Here is a 15013-nt window from a genome sequence, read left to right on the forward strand (position 1 = left end):
ACCTCGTCTTCAGCGGCTCAGATTTAGGCAGTAAATGGAGAGAACAATGTGGATTAATCCATCCAGCTACAGAACACCTAAAACACTTGGGAGACGTCAGTGCAGCAATGGTGGACTGTGTACAACTCGCTGTGAACTCGCTCAGGGCGGTTCTATGTTAAAATGTCAGTGTCTGTCAACATTCATGGGAGGGGCCTGTGGATAATGTGATGTCACACTGCCAGGGATCTGGAAACGGCTTGTTCTGAGACACTGTTTATGATTTATGGGGATTAAAAAAAAAGGAGTGGTTAGATTTTTATCATTATAAGGTGGTTGTGTACGCACACTGCCAACACAAATTTACACCTAAACATCATGCAAAAGTGAATTTTGCATAATAGGTTCCCATTTAAGGTTGAACCACTGCAGTCACATGGACTATTTTAACGATGTCTTTACAACTTCTCTGAACCTTGAAGGACGGCAATTACGTTGCTTTCTATGGGGGATAAAAAAAAACCTTGGATTTCATCAAAAATATCTCCATTTGTGTTCCGAAGATAAACAAAGGTCTTATGGGTTTGGAACGACATGAGGGTGAGTAATTAAAGGTGCAGTATGTAATAATTTTTTTCCGCTAGAGGTCGCTAGAAGCCTATTCAAAACAAAGGCGTAGCTTGATGATGCCAAGTTTGAGCGCGGAATCTTGGGACTCTTGGTCTTCACCTCAATGGACGGTGCAAAAGAATAGGGAACTCGGAAAAAAATCATGTTCATGGATGCGATTATTAACGTTACTGTAGTATGAAGTAGAGCAGGACCGAGTGTTGTGGGAGCTGAACGAGGCCGCTGGAGCGATTGCGCAACACATGCCTCACAAGCATTTATTATGTCACAGTCGCCGGCGCCGCTTCCTCTTTTCCAGTCATGAGTATGAGGTAACACAGCTCTGTTTATCATATACATTTGACTGTGTTGAAAATGATGTTATAACATTACTCGGCGGCTGCTGTGAGACACTGTTACACACTGCAGTAAGATAGATCGATTTTAGAATATCTTATTAAATGCTGGATGGTTTGTGTTGATAAATGGCATGCAATTCATTTTAAAACGTATTGTATGATGGAGAAAATTATGTATTACGGTTAATAAAAATAAAGCTGCATCTGATTATGCTACGTTAGCTACTTCACAAAATAATGTTTTTTTTTCTGAGGCATGGTAAAGCATGGTACTCGCTAAAAATCAAGAAAACTGATTTAAACAATAAGACTAAACGTGTTGAGCTATATAACAACAATTAGTTTTCTGTCCATAAATATACCAAAACAGTTGCTCCCTTGCCTATTAAAACATGTATATATTAAAGCGTCTTTGGTGTTTCCATGGTTTCTACAAAATAACGTGGGTTTGACGCAATTGACAGGCGACTCCTCACACGTCCCGGAGCCTTGGTTAAATTTGCAATTTTCTCACGTTTTACAAATAGTTGGAAACATTTGGGATATTGTAAGTACTCAAGTGAACAAAATATATAACACTGGCCTAGTGGTTTTTGGATATTTTACTGCAAAAAGTACCTTTAATGACATAAATTTCATTTTTGGGTGAACCCTTTAAAGGTGCACTATGCAGGATTTTCTGAAAAAATAAAGTATAGGCTCATACTAAAATATTGCCATTAAATCATTACTTATAGTCCACTAGAGGTGTGTGGTGGTGTTTGTGTTTTCTTCTTTTCCTCTGTGCTTTGGCCAGTGGGTGTGGGCCCCAGCCAAATAATGTTGTGTGGCCAGGGGCGTAGAATTTAGGGACGCTAGAGACATGTCCCTTCCAATATCAAGTGACCACTGATTTGTCCCTAGCAATAATTTCGATAAAAAATTTAAATATATTTAAATATAACCACTGTTGTCCAATTATGTCTTGTGGTTTTTATGTATTACTTATTTTATTTACCCTTTATTTAACCGGGAAACATCTAGTTGAGATTAAAAATCTCTTGTGAAAAATGCGTAATGCCTGGTACACAAAAGGTTAATAGATCTCATTCTCTTTTATGAGTACCCCCTCCCGAACCCACATCGCTAATTTGATTGGCTTTGTTTTTTTATTTCGAAGGCTGTAGCTACATTTGGTTTTTCCCCTAGTAAAATTTGCATTCCAGGGGCTAAATATCATGTTATTTGGGGTGGCATGTTGGGGAAAACCGCAGACTTGGCAACACTGAACTGATATCATGTCAGGGAAAGAGAGGGCGTGGCTTCTGGTGGTGTTGCGCCTATGAGGAGGGGCCAAGTTTGAATGTTGTGTTTACATGAAACATGGGCAAGCTGAATTAATAATCAAATTTACATTTTAGTTATAAATTGTTTATATATTTTCAGGACTTTAGATGAAATGCTTAAACGTGTTTGTTAATAGTAAGAGTAGTTAAATGGGAGAGCAAAAAGTGATTTAATAGCCCAGTATTTTCAAGAAATATGGACAATTTATGGAAAGTAATCCTAGAACTAGTTTTTACAAGATGTAATATAAGTCTAAGGTGTCCCCTGAATGTGTCTGTGAAGTTTCAGCTCAAAATACCCCATAGATTTGTTTTAATTAATTTTTTTAACTGCCTATTTTGGGGCATCATTAACTATGCACCGATTCAGGCTGCGGCCCCTTTAAATCTTGCGCTCCAAACTATAATATAGTGCATTTACAAAGTTCACACAGCTAATATAACCCTCAAATGGATCTTTACAAGATGTTCGTCATGCATACTGCATGCATGCGTCAGATCATGTGAGTATAGTATTTATTTGGATGTTTACATTTGATTCTGAATGAGTTTGATGGTGCTCTGTGGCTAAAGCTAACATTACACACTATTGGAGAGACTTATAAAGAATGAAGATGTGTTTATGCATTATACAGACTGCAAGTGTTTAAAAATGAAAATAGCAACGACTCTCGTCTCCGTGAATACAGTAAGAAACTATGGTAACTTTAACCACATTTAACAGTACATTAGCAACATGCTAACGAAACTTTTAGAAAGACAATTTACAAATATCACTAAAAATATCATGATATCATGGATCACATCAGTTATTATTGCTCCATCTGTCATTTTTCGCTGTTGTTATTGCCTGCTTACCTAGTCTGATGATTCAGCTGTGCACAGATCCAGACGTTAATACTGACTGCCCTTGTCTAATGCTTGAACATGAGCTGGCATATGCAAATATTGGGGTCATACATATTAATGATCCCGACTGTTACGTAACAGTCGGTGTTATGTTGAGATTCGCCTGTTCTTCGGAGGTCTTTTAAACAAATGAGATTTATATAAGAAGGAGGAAACAATGGAGTTTGAGACTCACTGTATGTCATTTCCATGTACTGAACTCTTGTTATTTAACTATGCCAAGGTAAATTCAATTTTTGATTCTAGGGCACCTTTAAAGTTACACTATGTAACTTTTTATGTTCAAATTAACATTTAAATAATGTTCATTCCTCCTTCAAAGTGTGTTTTTGTTTTACCCTGATTCACTGTGGTAAGCCTGTTATAAATGTTCATATTTTAGACGTGTCGGGATGTTTTTGTGAGAAATTGCGAACATACGCTGTAAAAAAAATGTTCACCTATTTCAACTTTCAAATTTAAGTATAATCAACTTGGTTGTGCAAGTCATTTAAACTTAAATTATATTAAAATGACTTAAAAAAATGTACTTGCATCTTATAACTTATATTAAAAAAAAGATAAAATTGCATAAATTATTTTGATGACTTGAAAGTAAAAACATAAGTTGCCAAGACTTACTGATCATATTTTTGTATGTCACTTATCTATTGTGAAGGGTCATTTCATTTTGGATGTAGGTTGTGCTGTAATTTATTTTTAAGGAAGTACTGTGTCTATTAATGGGTATAGATACGGTTATATCTTCAGCTAGTCAGCTTGAGATCCTTTCCATTTATACTGGTTACATCTCTCAAGCCTAGTAGTGAATGTTTTATGAGCAGTAGGATAACCATATTCATCCGCACAGTCACACAGAGCTGAAGCACATCCAAAACAATGTTCTTCTGCAAAACGCATGCAGTTTTTGTTTTTTAACCGCTAGAGGGCCAAAAGTTACATAGCGTACCTTTAGGAAAGGAACAGTAATTTGCAATTATGTTAGACATTACTCTGGCAGTGTAAAAGAGAATAAAAGATAATAAAAGTAATTAAGGGCTAGAGTTAGAGACAAGGCGGCGACACAATGGCTGGACCCAAATATCTCAGCACAGAGGGAAGAGATCATGTAAAGAAGGGACATTAATATGGCAATCATCACAGACAATCATCACAAAACTAAATAAAACAAAAACAAACAAAAAAAACATAAAAAACAAAATAACAAGCAAACAAATGCCAAACAATAAGTCAAACAAATAGCAAATACAATGAGCACATGTTTGAATGCTAAGAACATATTCTTGATTCAAGAATAAAAAAATACACAAACAAAATATTAATTAAACAGGAAGAGAAAATAGCCAGAAGAAGCAAGTCCAATTTGCAGTGAAACCTAAAATCCCACAATGAAATTCATTTAAGCTGGAAAATACGTCACCTTCCTTCAGCTGCAGCCAGCATGTCCTGCCTCGTCAGAGGGATGCATTTGGCTGCAGTTAGGTACAGATGTCCAAAGGCAACAGACTTCTGGCTTACAGAAACTCACCCTAAACCTGGGCACTTTGATAAAGGGGCAGAGTAAAAGAAACTAAAGTGAATTGCATTTTGAATGTACAAATAGGAACTCAAAAGAAAAGTTCTGAGGAGTGTTTTGTGGAGAGTTTCGTTTCTCAGTGTTCAATGCAAGTCAGGAGGAATTTTAATATAAGATTTTTTTCATTGTCAATTATACATGCATTTCTGAGAATATATTTTGTACATGTTGATTTTTCGCATTGGAATTTTATACCAAACAGATTTGTATAACATTTTTTCACAGCAAAACCAAATTAGATTGGGAATGTGGGACCTAAAGGCACTGAGCCAATTATGTTCATTCACAAAACTAGAAAAATGCTGGACAGCCAACTGGAATTTCCCAGGGGAAGACAGTCTGGCTGCTTTGAGTTTATTATTATTATTTTACTAATTGTTAATCACCAAGTTAAATTTATTACAAAAAATAGGACTGATATTTAATTACTATTTGCATGTTTGCTACTCTGATGCCCCAAAAAAGTTTTAGTTTACTCTGAAATATCGATTTTTTTTTTTTTTTTTTGTTTGCATAAAATAACGTTTTTTTTTTTAAAGGCTTTTCTTTTATATTCTTCCAGCAAGGCCCAACATTGACAACAGGAACAAAATGATCTAGATTTTGGTAAAAGACTACAATCTATGCTAAATGCAATCAGATATATTTTTAATTAAATAACGAGTACTGTTTTAATGTTTTACAGTTTTCTTTATATTGTTTGGTTAAAACTCAAATAAATGTCCCTATTTACGACTTAATGCGTGTTCCTGGTCTTAGTGTGAACGATTCATCAGTGCATGTTCTCTGTAATCTTTTATAAAAATGCGCTCCACCTCTGAAACGACTTTCCTTTTTGTCTGATGTCACCAAGCCCTCCCCTCAAACCACCTGTCATACAGAGACCATTTTTCATTAACCAAATTAATCAACCACAGAAAAAACATGGACAGCTGAAAAAGCATCATGATGTAGGCTTTAGTTCCAGTCTTCAGCATCTGACTCAAGTCAGCTTGAGAGAAAAGATGGCTTAAAAGTCAAAAGCCAAGCTTACCTGCGGCGAGAGCTGTTGACGGAGGAGGTCCTGCCTCTCCACCACTTTTTTGACTCATAGCGGCTGCGTTCTGCTCTCTAGAAGATGGCAGCTGCAGCTCTTTCGGGAGAAGATCATATACCGATTCTAGAGGGAATCAGAAGAGAAATATATTAATCATGGGTAGGTGTATATGACAACCATGTGAGTTTTTTGTGTACAGAAGACAAAGCTGTATTATGCTGCCAGGCCAGTAGTTGGCGATGTCGCTTTGTAAAGAAACACTACACGCCTATAGCATGCGCATGACATCACCGTTTTCACAAATTCACGTTTTTGTAGTTTACATGCACTCTAAAAAATGCTGGGTTAAAAACAACCCAAGTTGGGTTGAAAATGGACAAACCCAGCGATTGGGTTGTTTTAACCCAGCGGTTGGGTTAAATGTTTGCCCAACCTGCTGGGTAGTTTTATTTAAACCAACTATTGTTTAAAAATTGCTATATGGCTAGCTTAAAATGAACCCAAAATAGTTGGGAAATTAAAAACCAGATGCAATTAGAGGCAACAATAATAGACAAAAGGTGAATGTTTTTTAATAAGCTTTAATATTTTATTAATATAAATGTAATAGTTTAATAGTTTATTAATATAAATTTATTAATAAGCAATTTAATAAATGTTTATTGTTTAATAATTATTCATTGAACATTAATAAATGTTAATTTCCAACATACTTTGGGTTAATTTTAATTAAGCAATACAGTAATTTTTAAACAATAGTTGAGTTAAATAAAACTACCCAGCAGGTTGGGCAAACATTTAACCCTACCGCTGGTTTAAAACAACCCAATTGCTGGGTTTGTCCATTTTCAACCCAACTTGGGTTTTTTTTAACCCAGCATTATTTAGAGTGTTGAGTCGATAACGGTTACGTTTTTTTTTTTTTTTAAACGTTCACTTGTTTGCATTTTAAGGCCCAAAAACTCATTTGTCATGTAAATGAACAGCCAAATCGCATAAAAAGTTTAACGTTTTTAGTTGAAAATGGTGTCAGGTAAACGGCCCCTACACTAAAAATGCTGGGTTAAAAACAACCCAAGTTGGGTTGAAAATGGACAAACCCAGCGACTGGGTTAAAGGTTTGTCCAACGTGCTGGGCAGTTTTATTTAACCCAATTATTGTTTAAAAATTACTAATGGCTTAAAATGAACCCAAAATAGGTTGAAAATTAACAATCAGACACATAATTACTAGAGGCAACGATAATAATCAAAAGATGAACATTTATTAATAACCAATTTATTAAATGTTTATTGTTTAATTACATTATAAAAAATGATGGGTTAAAAACAATCCAAGTTGGGTTGAAAATGGATAAACCCAGCAATTGAGTTTTTTTTTACCCAGCGAACTGGTTGTTTTAACCCAGTGGTTGGGTTAAATGTTTGCCAAATCTGCTGGGTAGTTTTATTTAACTCAACTATTGTTTAAAAATTATTGTATTACTTGCTTAAAATGAACCCAAAATAGTTTGGAAATTGACATTTATTAATGTTTAATAAATGAACATTTATTAATAAGTTTAAAGGTGCAGTATGTAAGAATTCTGTCCTCTAGAGGTCGCTAGAGGCCTATTCAAAACAAAGGCGTAGCCTGATGATGCCAAGTTTGAGCGTGGAATCTTGGGACATGTGGTCTTCAACTCAACGGACGGTGCAAAAGAATAGGGATAGGACTCGGGAAGAAATCATGTTCATGGATGCGATTATTAACTAACTGTAGTATGAAGCAGAGCAGGACCGAGTGTTGTGGAGCTGAACGAGGAGCTGGAGCGATTGTGCAACACACGCCTCACGAGCAGCAGAACTTTTATTATGACACAGTCGCCGGCGCCGCTTCCGCTTTATCAGTCATGAGTATGAGGTAACACAGCTCTGTTTATCATATTAGATACATTTGAGTGTGTTGAAAATGTTGTTATAACGTTACCCTGTGCGTTCGTTCGGTGGCTGCTGTGAGACACTTGTTTGAGACACACTGCAGTAAGATTTTAGAATATATTAAATGCTGGATGGCTTGTGTTGATAAATGACATGCAGTTCATTTTAAAACATATTGTATGATGGAGAAAAAAGACTAAACGTGTTGAGCTATATAACAACAATTAGTTTTCTGTCAATAAATATATCAAAACAGTTGTTCCCTTGTCTATTAAAACATGTAATATTTTAAAGCATCTTTGGTGTTTCCATGGTTTCTACAAAATAAAACCGGAATCCGAGGGTAACGCGGGTATGACGCAATTGACAGGCGACTCCTCACACGTCCTGGAGCCTTGGTTAAAATTGCAATTTTCTCACGATTTACAAATAGTTGGAAACATTTGGGATATTGTAAGTACTCAAGTGAACAAAATATATACCACTGGCCTAGTGGTTTTTTGGATATTTTACTGCAAAAATATTACATACTGCACCTTTAACCCAGCATTTTAAAGTGTATGTCTCAGTTAAACACAGCAAGTTAAAATAGCCTTGCACAGATTTCTTTGTGGCAACTGATATATGCAGTGAATTTCCAATATCTCATTTCAAGTGGATTATCGCCCGGCAGGGCTTGATAATCAGCACAACATTTATTTCAGTACTTTTCCATGACCATAAAAGTCATCTACATCTGTCAGTCCAATTCCAGGTATACAGTGTCTTTCTGAACCCTACACGGCCTGGCCATCGACCTGCCTGGCCATCACTATGGAAAAAGTCCTGTCCTGACAGCTTATTTTACACCAATAGTAAGTGATAAATACCATTTTTGGCATGCCAGAGGCCTTAGTCACCACTCTTGTGATTGTAGTGGGTTATTTTAACAGAACAAGAACACAATGCCTTCAATCCTTGTTCAGGACTCTGATCAGTACTACTTTGAAAACAAGGCTGCTACAAAGGGACGAGGAATTTGAAAAGTTGAAATGTGATTTTATACTGTTCCCACCAGTTAGTACATATCAAGCAAAAAAATAAATAAACAAATAAGTAAATGAAAATAACCGTTGCCCATCTGTCCAGTCAAGCTCCTCAAATCCTCAATTATGTACCTTGAAATTGTAATGTTTCAGTGCAGATTATCTCTCACAGTTGTGTGGTCTCAGAGATCAAAGCAGGATCATTAATTGCCACACCTGCCAATGGCAGGAGAATGGAGAAAATGTACCAGTTATGAACCTTTGTGAGGGCTGCCTAATGCCATATTAAAATGAGGCTGCGAAAAGATACAAATACAATCTGACAAGTAGGTTTGGCTATCTTAATGTTATCAGAGAATTTTTTGTTCATCCCGAACCCCTTCGAATACCTAGATTTTTAGTATTGGGCTGCACAATTTGGTCAAGAAATTATATTCTGTTATATATTGCAATTGCAATTGAAGCATCCGTGCAAAAAGAACTTAGATGCCACACTCCTGGGGGAAAAAAAGGTTCTAAATAGAACTTTAAAGGGTTCTGTCAGGCACTTCCCATCATGGTATAATTTTAAGGATTTAATGTTAATTAATTTTGTTTGAATTTATTTAATATTTTGATTCAATTTTATTAATTAAACAGCTTAAAAAATTTAAATAACCAGTTAAACATGAAACTATTATGCAATCATATAAGACATTTCTTCTTTTTTGGCATAAAAGGTTCTTTAAAATTGAATCAAAAACCCTAGTGTTCAATATAGAACCCCTCTTTTTCTTCTCTATTGTGACATATATCAGAGTAAAACGGCTTCTTGAACAAGATGATGTACAAAAATGTGGGGTTGGAAGGTTGTGGTTTGCTATTGTTCGATCTCATGTGAGTGACAGGTTGTCCCACCCTCGAATCAGTAAACACATTATCAGAGAAGAAAAGAGATGTCACTGCAAGAGGGAGGGGAAGATATTTTTATTGAAGATTGCGAGGGCACATGATATATATATATATATATATGCAGGGATAAATCATTCCTGCACCAGGGATCCAATTATAGCACTTAAACATTGAAAAAGTCAGATTTTCATGATCCCCTTAAAAAACAAACAAACAAAAAAGAATTGTCAATTTTGATTTAGACAGACCTTTAGTCAGACTGTTTAGCTCACAACAGATTTCTAAACACTATTCATATGTACTTTAATTTTACATTTTTTATTTAATTAATTAGTAGCTTTTCATCAACTTACGAACCCCCTGCAGTTCCCTTTTGTCCACTTGAAATTTTCTGAAAAACTTTTTTTCAATATTGCATCATCTATATGATTCATTGGTATAAAGGTACACAACAGTTGTGTCCACCAGTGGTACCAAACGGAAATGCAAAATATAATGGCTTACAAACAGGTTTCCCCAACACTTACAATGCCCTCCGTTTCCCATTGGTTGGACAAACAGGTAGCCACAACCCATAAATAACGCCATTGGCTAAACAATGTTGACATGTTAGACCGCTCCGACAAAGCAAGCATGTTTGCAGAATGCCATGGTGTCACACTGTTTACACTCTTTGGGGAAAGACAGTCAACAAATGGTTTACTTGTAGAAGTCTCTACACATAGGAGAAAAAAAAAAACTATTTTCCAGATCTGAGGATGTTCTCATATGTTCACACTCTTTCCATCTGCATATACCCAATGCTTAGATGATTTCAAGCAGTCCTACAGAAAATAAAATGTGAAAAGCACAGGTATGTTTAGAGGCCTCTTAAATTCTGAGAACAAATTCATCTCTTATATGGCCTGAAATAGATGCAAACATGGGGGCAGGTAAAGGCAAATTCTCGGTAAGGCCGTGAACACAGTTTACAGAGGCGAGACGGGAACCAACAGACACTCTCTGTTTCTAACTCAAACAAGCCTAGGAAAGTGGATTTTAAAGGTCTTGAGACCAAAAACATCACAGTTCTTGCATAACCACCATTACTTTTTCCAAATTATGATTGTCTGGACTTTAAGCAGACTTGATTTTTCCCTTTTATAATTCACAGCATGTCCCAAAAACTATGGCATATCAGTTGCATTACCAAAGTACTTTGACATATACTTTGATATGCCTATATCATTCTATTTGATAAAGAATTATTTCATTTCTGGAGCTTGCATCTTTCTGCATGGTACCATGTCCATTGCAATACAATGAACTTGAAGGTTTAGTGATATTTTTTACACACCTGTCATGGCATGTTGCTTATCAATACAGAAAGGAGCCGAGACGCACTGCATGGAATTTGCTTCTAAATCCTCACAGTTCTGAATAATAACTTGCTTTTACCCGAATAGAGTAATTGAGTCTGGTACCAATTATGGTTTTTCTTATGCAAACCAGCACATTAATCACTTATAAGAGAGGATAGTACCCAAATCCTGCACTTTCCCTGCATAACCGTTTCCAATTTTTGTCTTCTTAGGCTGGTCTGCACATGCAGGAACATGTGCCGTGTGCACAGAACCCTTCCAGTAAACAGATTGCCAACCACATAGGCAGAAAATATGCGCTGTGCACTAAGACTGCGGCTGCAGAATCAGTACCTGGACTGTTTCTAAGTGTTTCCACTCATTTTAAGAGAGAAAATTCCTATTTTGCTGCATAGTTTCTTCCCACACAAACAGGACACAGTGGCTGCCGTTCATGTCCCAAAACACAGTTTTTCTTTCACTAGGGAAAAGAAAAACAAAGAGCAATATCATTAACTTGGTAAACATTATGATTTCATTGCTTCTACAAAACAATTTCTCACTTTCAAGCTCCTTTCTTGTTCAGACTCGATCTGATGCCAAAACACACTTACAATGAATTAAAGGGCAAGAAGAAAATTCCATCATTTACTGTTCCTTGTGTTGTTCTAATCTAAACCCAGAAGATTCACTTTTTCCATGTAACACAAAAGAAGACATTTATCTGAATCTTTGTGCTGCTCTTTTTCATTCAACTTTCTATGAACTATTCTTGTAATTATTTTAGCTCCTGTATGTGTTATAATAAAATTATAAATCGAAATTAGGATATGGTTTAGTGTGATCATCAAATTGCAGAGGCTTAGCTCAATCTCTGTATCTGATCAAAGTTTGAGTTGCTTCTAACATGTATAGTCTTTATGCTGAACGTCACATGAACAAACAGGTCTCACCTGTTGTCACCTCGTTTCATATCATTCACCTCGTAACATGTCAGTAGCGGAGTCAAACAAGGTTGTGTCCTCGCACCGGCGCTCTTCGGCATCTTCTTCTCCATGCTCCTGCAGTACCCCTTTAAGGACTGCAGCGAGGGAGTCTACATCAACACCAGGGCTGATGGCAAGCTATTCAACATCGCTCGTCTCCGCGCCAAGACTAAAGTCACAGAGGTACTCATCCATGAGATGCTCTTTGTCGACGATACAGCCTTAACGTCCCACACCTAAGATGACCTGCAGCCGCTTGTCAGCCTGCTTCTCCTAGGCCTATAAAGAGTTTGGACTGACTATCAGTCTAAAGAAAACCAACATCATGGCCCAGGAAATAGACTCCCCCCCAAGCATTTCCATTGATGGGTACAACCTGAAAGTTGTTGAGAACTTCACCTACCTTGGGTCTACCATCTCCAGCTCTCTCTCCATCGATGCTGAGATAAACAGTAGGATCGCCAAGGCAGAAGTGGTCATGGCCAGACTGAACCAGAGGGTCTGGAACAATATCAACCTCACAGAGAAGACCAAGCTGCATGTCTACAAGGCCTGCATGCTCAGCACACTCCTCTATAGCAGTGAGACATGGACCACTCACGCGAAACATGAGAAGAAACTCAACAGCTTTCACCTGAGGTGCCTGCGGCGCATTCTGCGCACCCAGTAGCAGGACAAAGTACCTAACACAGAGGTTCTGGAACGCTTCGGCATAAGAAGCATATCTGCCATATTTAGCGGGAAGGAGAATGGGCCCTGGCCACATTCCCAAGGACCTGCTGTATGGCGAGCTGGCAGAGGGCTCACGACTAACTGGTCATCCACGACTGCGCTACAAAAATATCTGCAAGAAAGACATGAAGCTGTCCGACATCGACACCACGCATTTATTTGTCAGACAGGGCATACAGAAAGCAAAGGAAACCAGGAATAATAACCTTGCCACAAAGAGGATATGGTCCGCACTTCAGAACAGGAGATCCAGGGGGCAGGGTTGAATCTAGATCCAACTCTTCCCTCTCTAAATATTCCTAAACCTACCCATCTCCGCCCCCTGGATCTAAATCTACCCATCTCCGCCCCCTTGATCTAAACCTACCATCCCCATCCCCTGGATCTGGATCCAACTCCTCCCATTTTACTTATCCCTAAACCTACCCATCTCCGCCCCTGGATCTTGTGTGTTCTGCAGTGAAGGGCTACTGGCACAGAGAGCCAAGAGGAAGGAAAGGCAACTGCAGCCCCAGCAGGCTGCCACTCGCGAAGGTGCAGATAGAAAAATCAACAAACTGGAAGCTACACCATCGTCTCCCGAAGACGGAAGGATGCCGACACAATTATGCATAATTTATATTAATTACTATAGCAACTACATGCACTATGTGTAAGAAGGACACTGTAAATAGTGTTTCCTAAAAAAAAATACCTGTAAATAATTACAGCTGTAATTAGTTTCTGTAATTACATCTATAATTACACTATTGACCTGTCCCTTACCCCTTAACCCACCATTAAAAGGTAGGATAGGCAATAAACGAATGACTTGAAGACTTGAAAGGTGAACTAATCAATCCTGTTTCCTGAAAATAACCTATACGATGTGGAGCATGTGCGGTCAACCTTAAATGAGCGAATCCCTCGATGGGACAACTCGATGTTCTCAAGTCTTGTTAGAGCTAGGCGATATGGCCAAAAAGTCATATCTCGGAATTTAGAAAAAAAAAAAATCTGTATTTCCTTTTTAAAAATCATAATTTTACATCCTGCCTAATGTTGTTATATAAAAAGTGTTTATATTGAAAGCTATTAATACAAATATAGTGAATGTAACCATGTAGTCTGGCACACTAATAGGCCTACAGATGTGCAAAAAAGAGAAAGTTACTTTACATTCTAACGTTACAATCTAAAAATAAAATAATGCTTTTTAAAGCAGAAGTTAAATTCACTAGACTAAAAATGAAAATAAAAACAAAAGCACAGACTAATTAGCTATACATATATATTATATATAGTTACTGCTATCATAATACACTTACATGGACCAGTCTTCTCTTCTGATTGGTTGATAACTTTTGACAGCGTTTAATCCAGAAGCAAATTAATTTCTAGTGCAAGAGCACGGAGAGATTCGCGAGCGCACAGGACACAGTTTGAGCGTGCAGGACACCATTTGAGCGCGCACACGCAATATCTGAGCGAGAGGAGAGGCAGTTCATAAGAGAGCACTGTATATTTGAGAGCGCGCGTCCGTTGTGTGCAAGAGCAAAGGAAATCCGTGCGCGAGCGGACAGATTTGCGCTCAAGCATTACATTGATGTGCTCTCGCGTCACAATAATACGCTCTCGACATTTGACAGTAAAATAACGCCATAGAGTTGTAGACAGACTTCAGTCACCGAGCACCACAAACAAACAGCAGTAGCCACCTTTTACAGTTCCTCCTGAACCAAAACAATGAGCTTATGCTGCGTTCACGCCATGTCATACCCATAATTATGAGATAGCAACCCGTGACATTCTACCTGGAGCTGTTCACGTCCTCAGACTCAGATTTTTGCATTTCTATGTCAACACTATCAATGCGGAAATTGAATCTGCAGCAGTCAGGTGGTACAAGTATGTTCATTATTATTGTAGTGTTATATGCATTGAGACACGAGACACTGTCTCTTATGACGCTTTGCAGACGCTCTGAAGGGAAGGTGGGATCTTATGCTTTCAAAGCTAGCTTGCTATTACTAGCCACTCCGAAATTGCCTACCCTACTTTTAAACCTACACATACCACCAAACCTTTCCTTAATCTTACCTGTATCCCACAATAAGTACATTGTACTTATTTTTTATGTGCATACTTACTTGTTAAAGATACCTACTATACTGACCAATATTTTATTCAGTAATAATAATAATAACAACAACATATTTGTATATAATCACAAAATGTTTGGCAAAATAGTGCAGGCCTACAAACAAGCACAGCAACCTCTTAAAACATATTAATCACACTTTTTTTAATCAAAGAAAAAAAAAATGCAATTCAATTTCCCCCCAAA

General features: G+C 37.4%; 1 protein-coding gene across 1 annotated transcript in view; it reads right to left on the minus strand.

Annotated features, from left to right (window-relative positions):
* Positions 1 to 15013, minus strand: part of nfat5b (nuclear factor of activated T cells 5b) — a 67533-nt gene that overhangs the window by 26459 nt on the left and 26061 nt on the right. The window contains 1 exon segment of the mRNA XM_048185564.1: positions 5791 to 5916. Coding sequence (XP_048041521.1) covers positions 5791 to 5916 — 126 coding nt within the window.

This window comes from Megalobrama amblycephala, linkage group LG3, assembly GCF_018812025.1.
Source record: "Megalobrama amblycephala isolate DHTTF-2021 linkage group LG3, ASM1881202v1, whole genome shotgun sequence".
Classification (NCBI taxonomy): Eukaryota; Metazoa; Chordata; class Actinopteri; order Cypriniformes; family Xenocyprididae; genus Megalobrama; species Megalobrama amblycephala.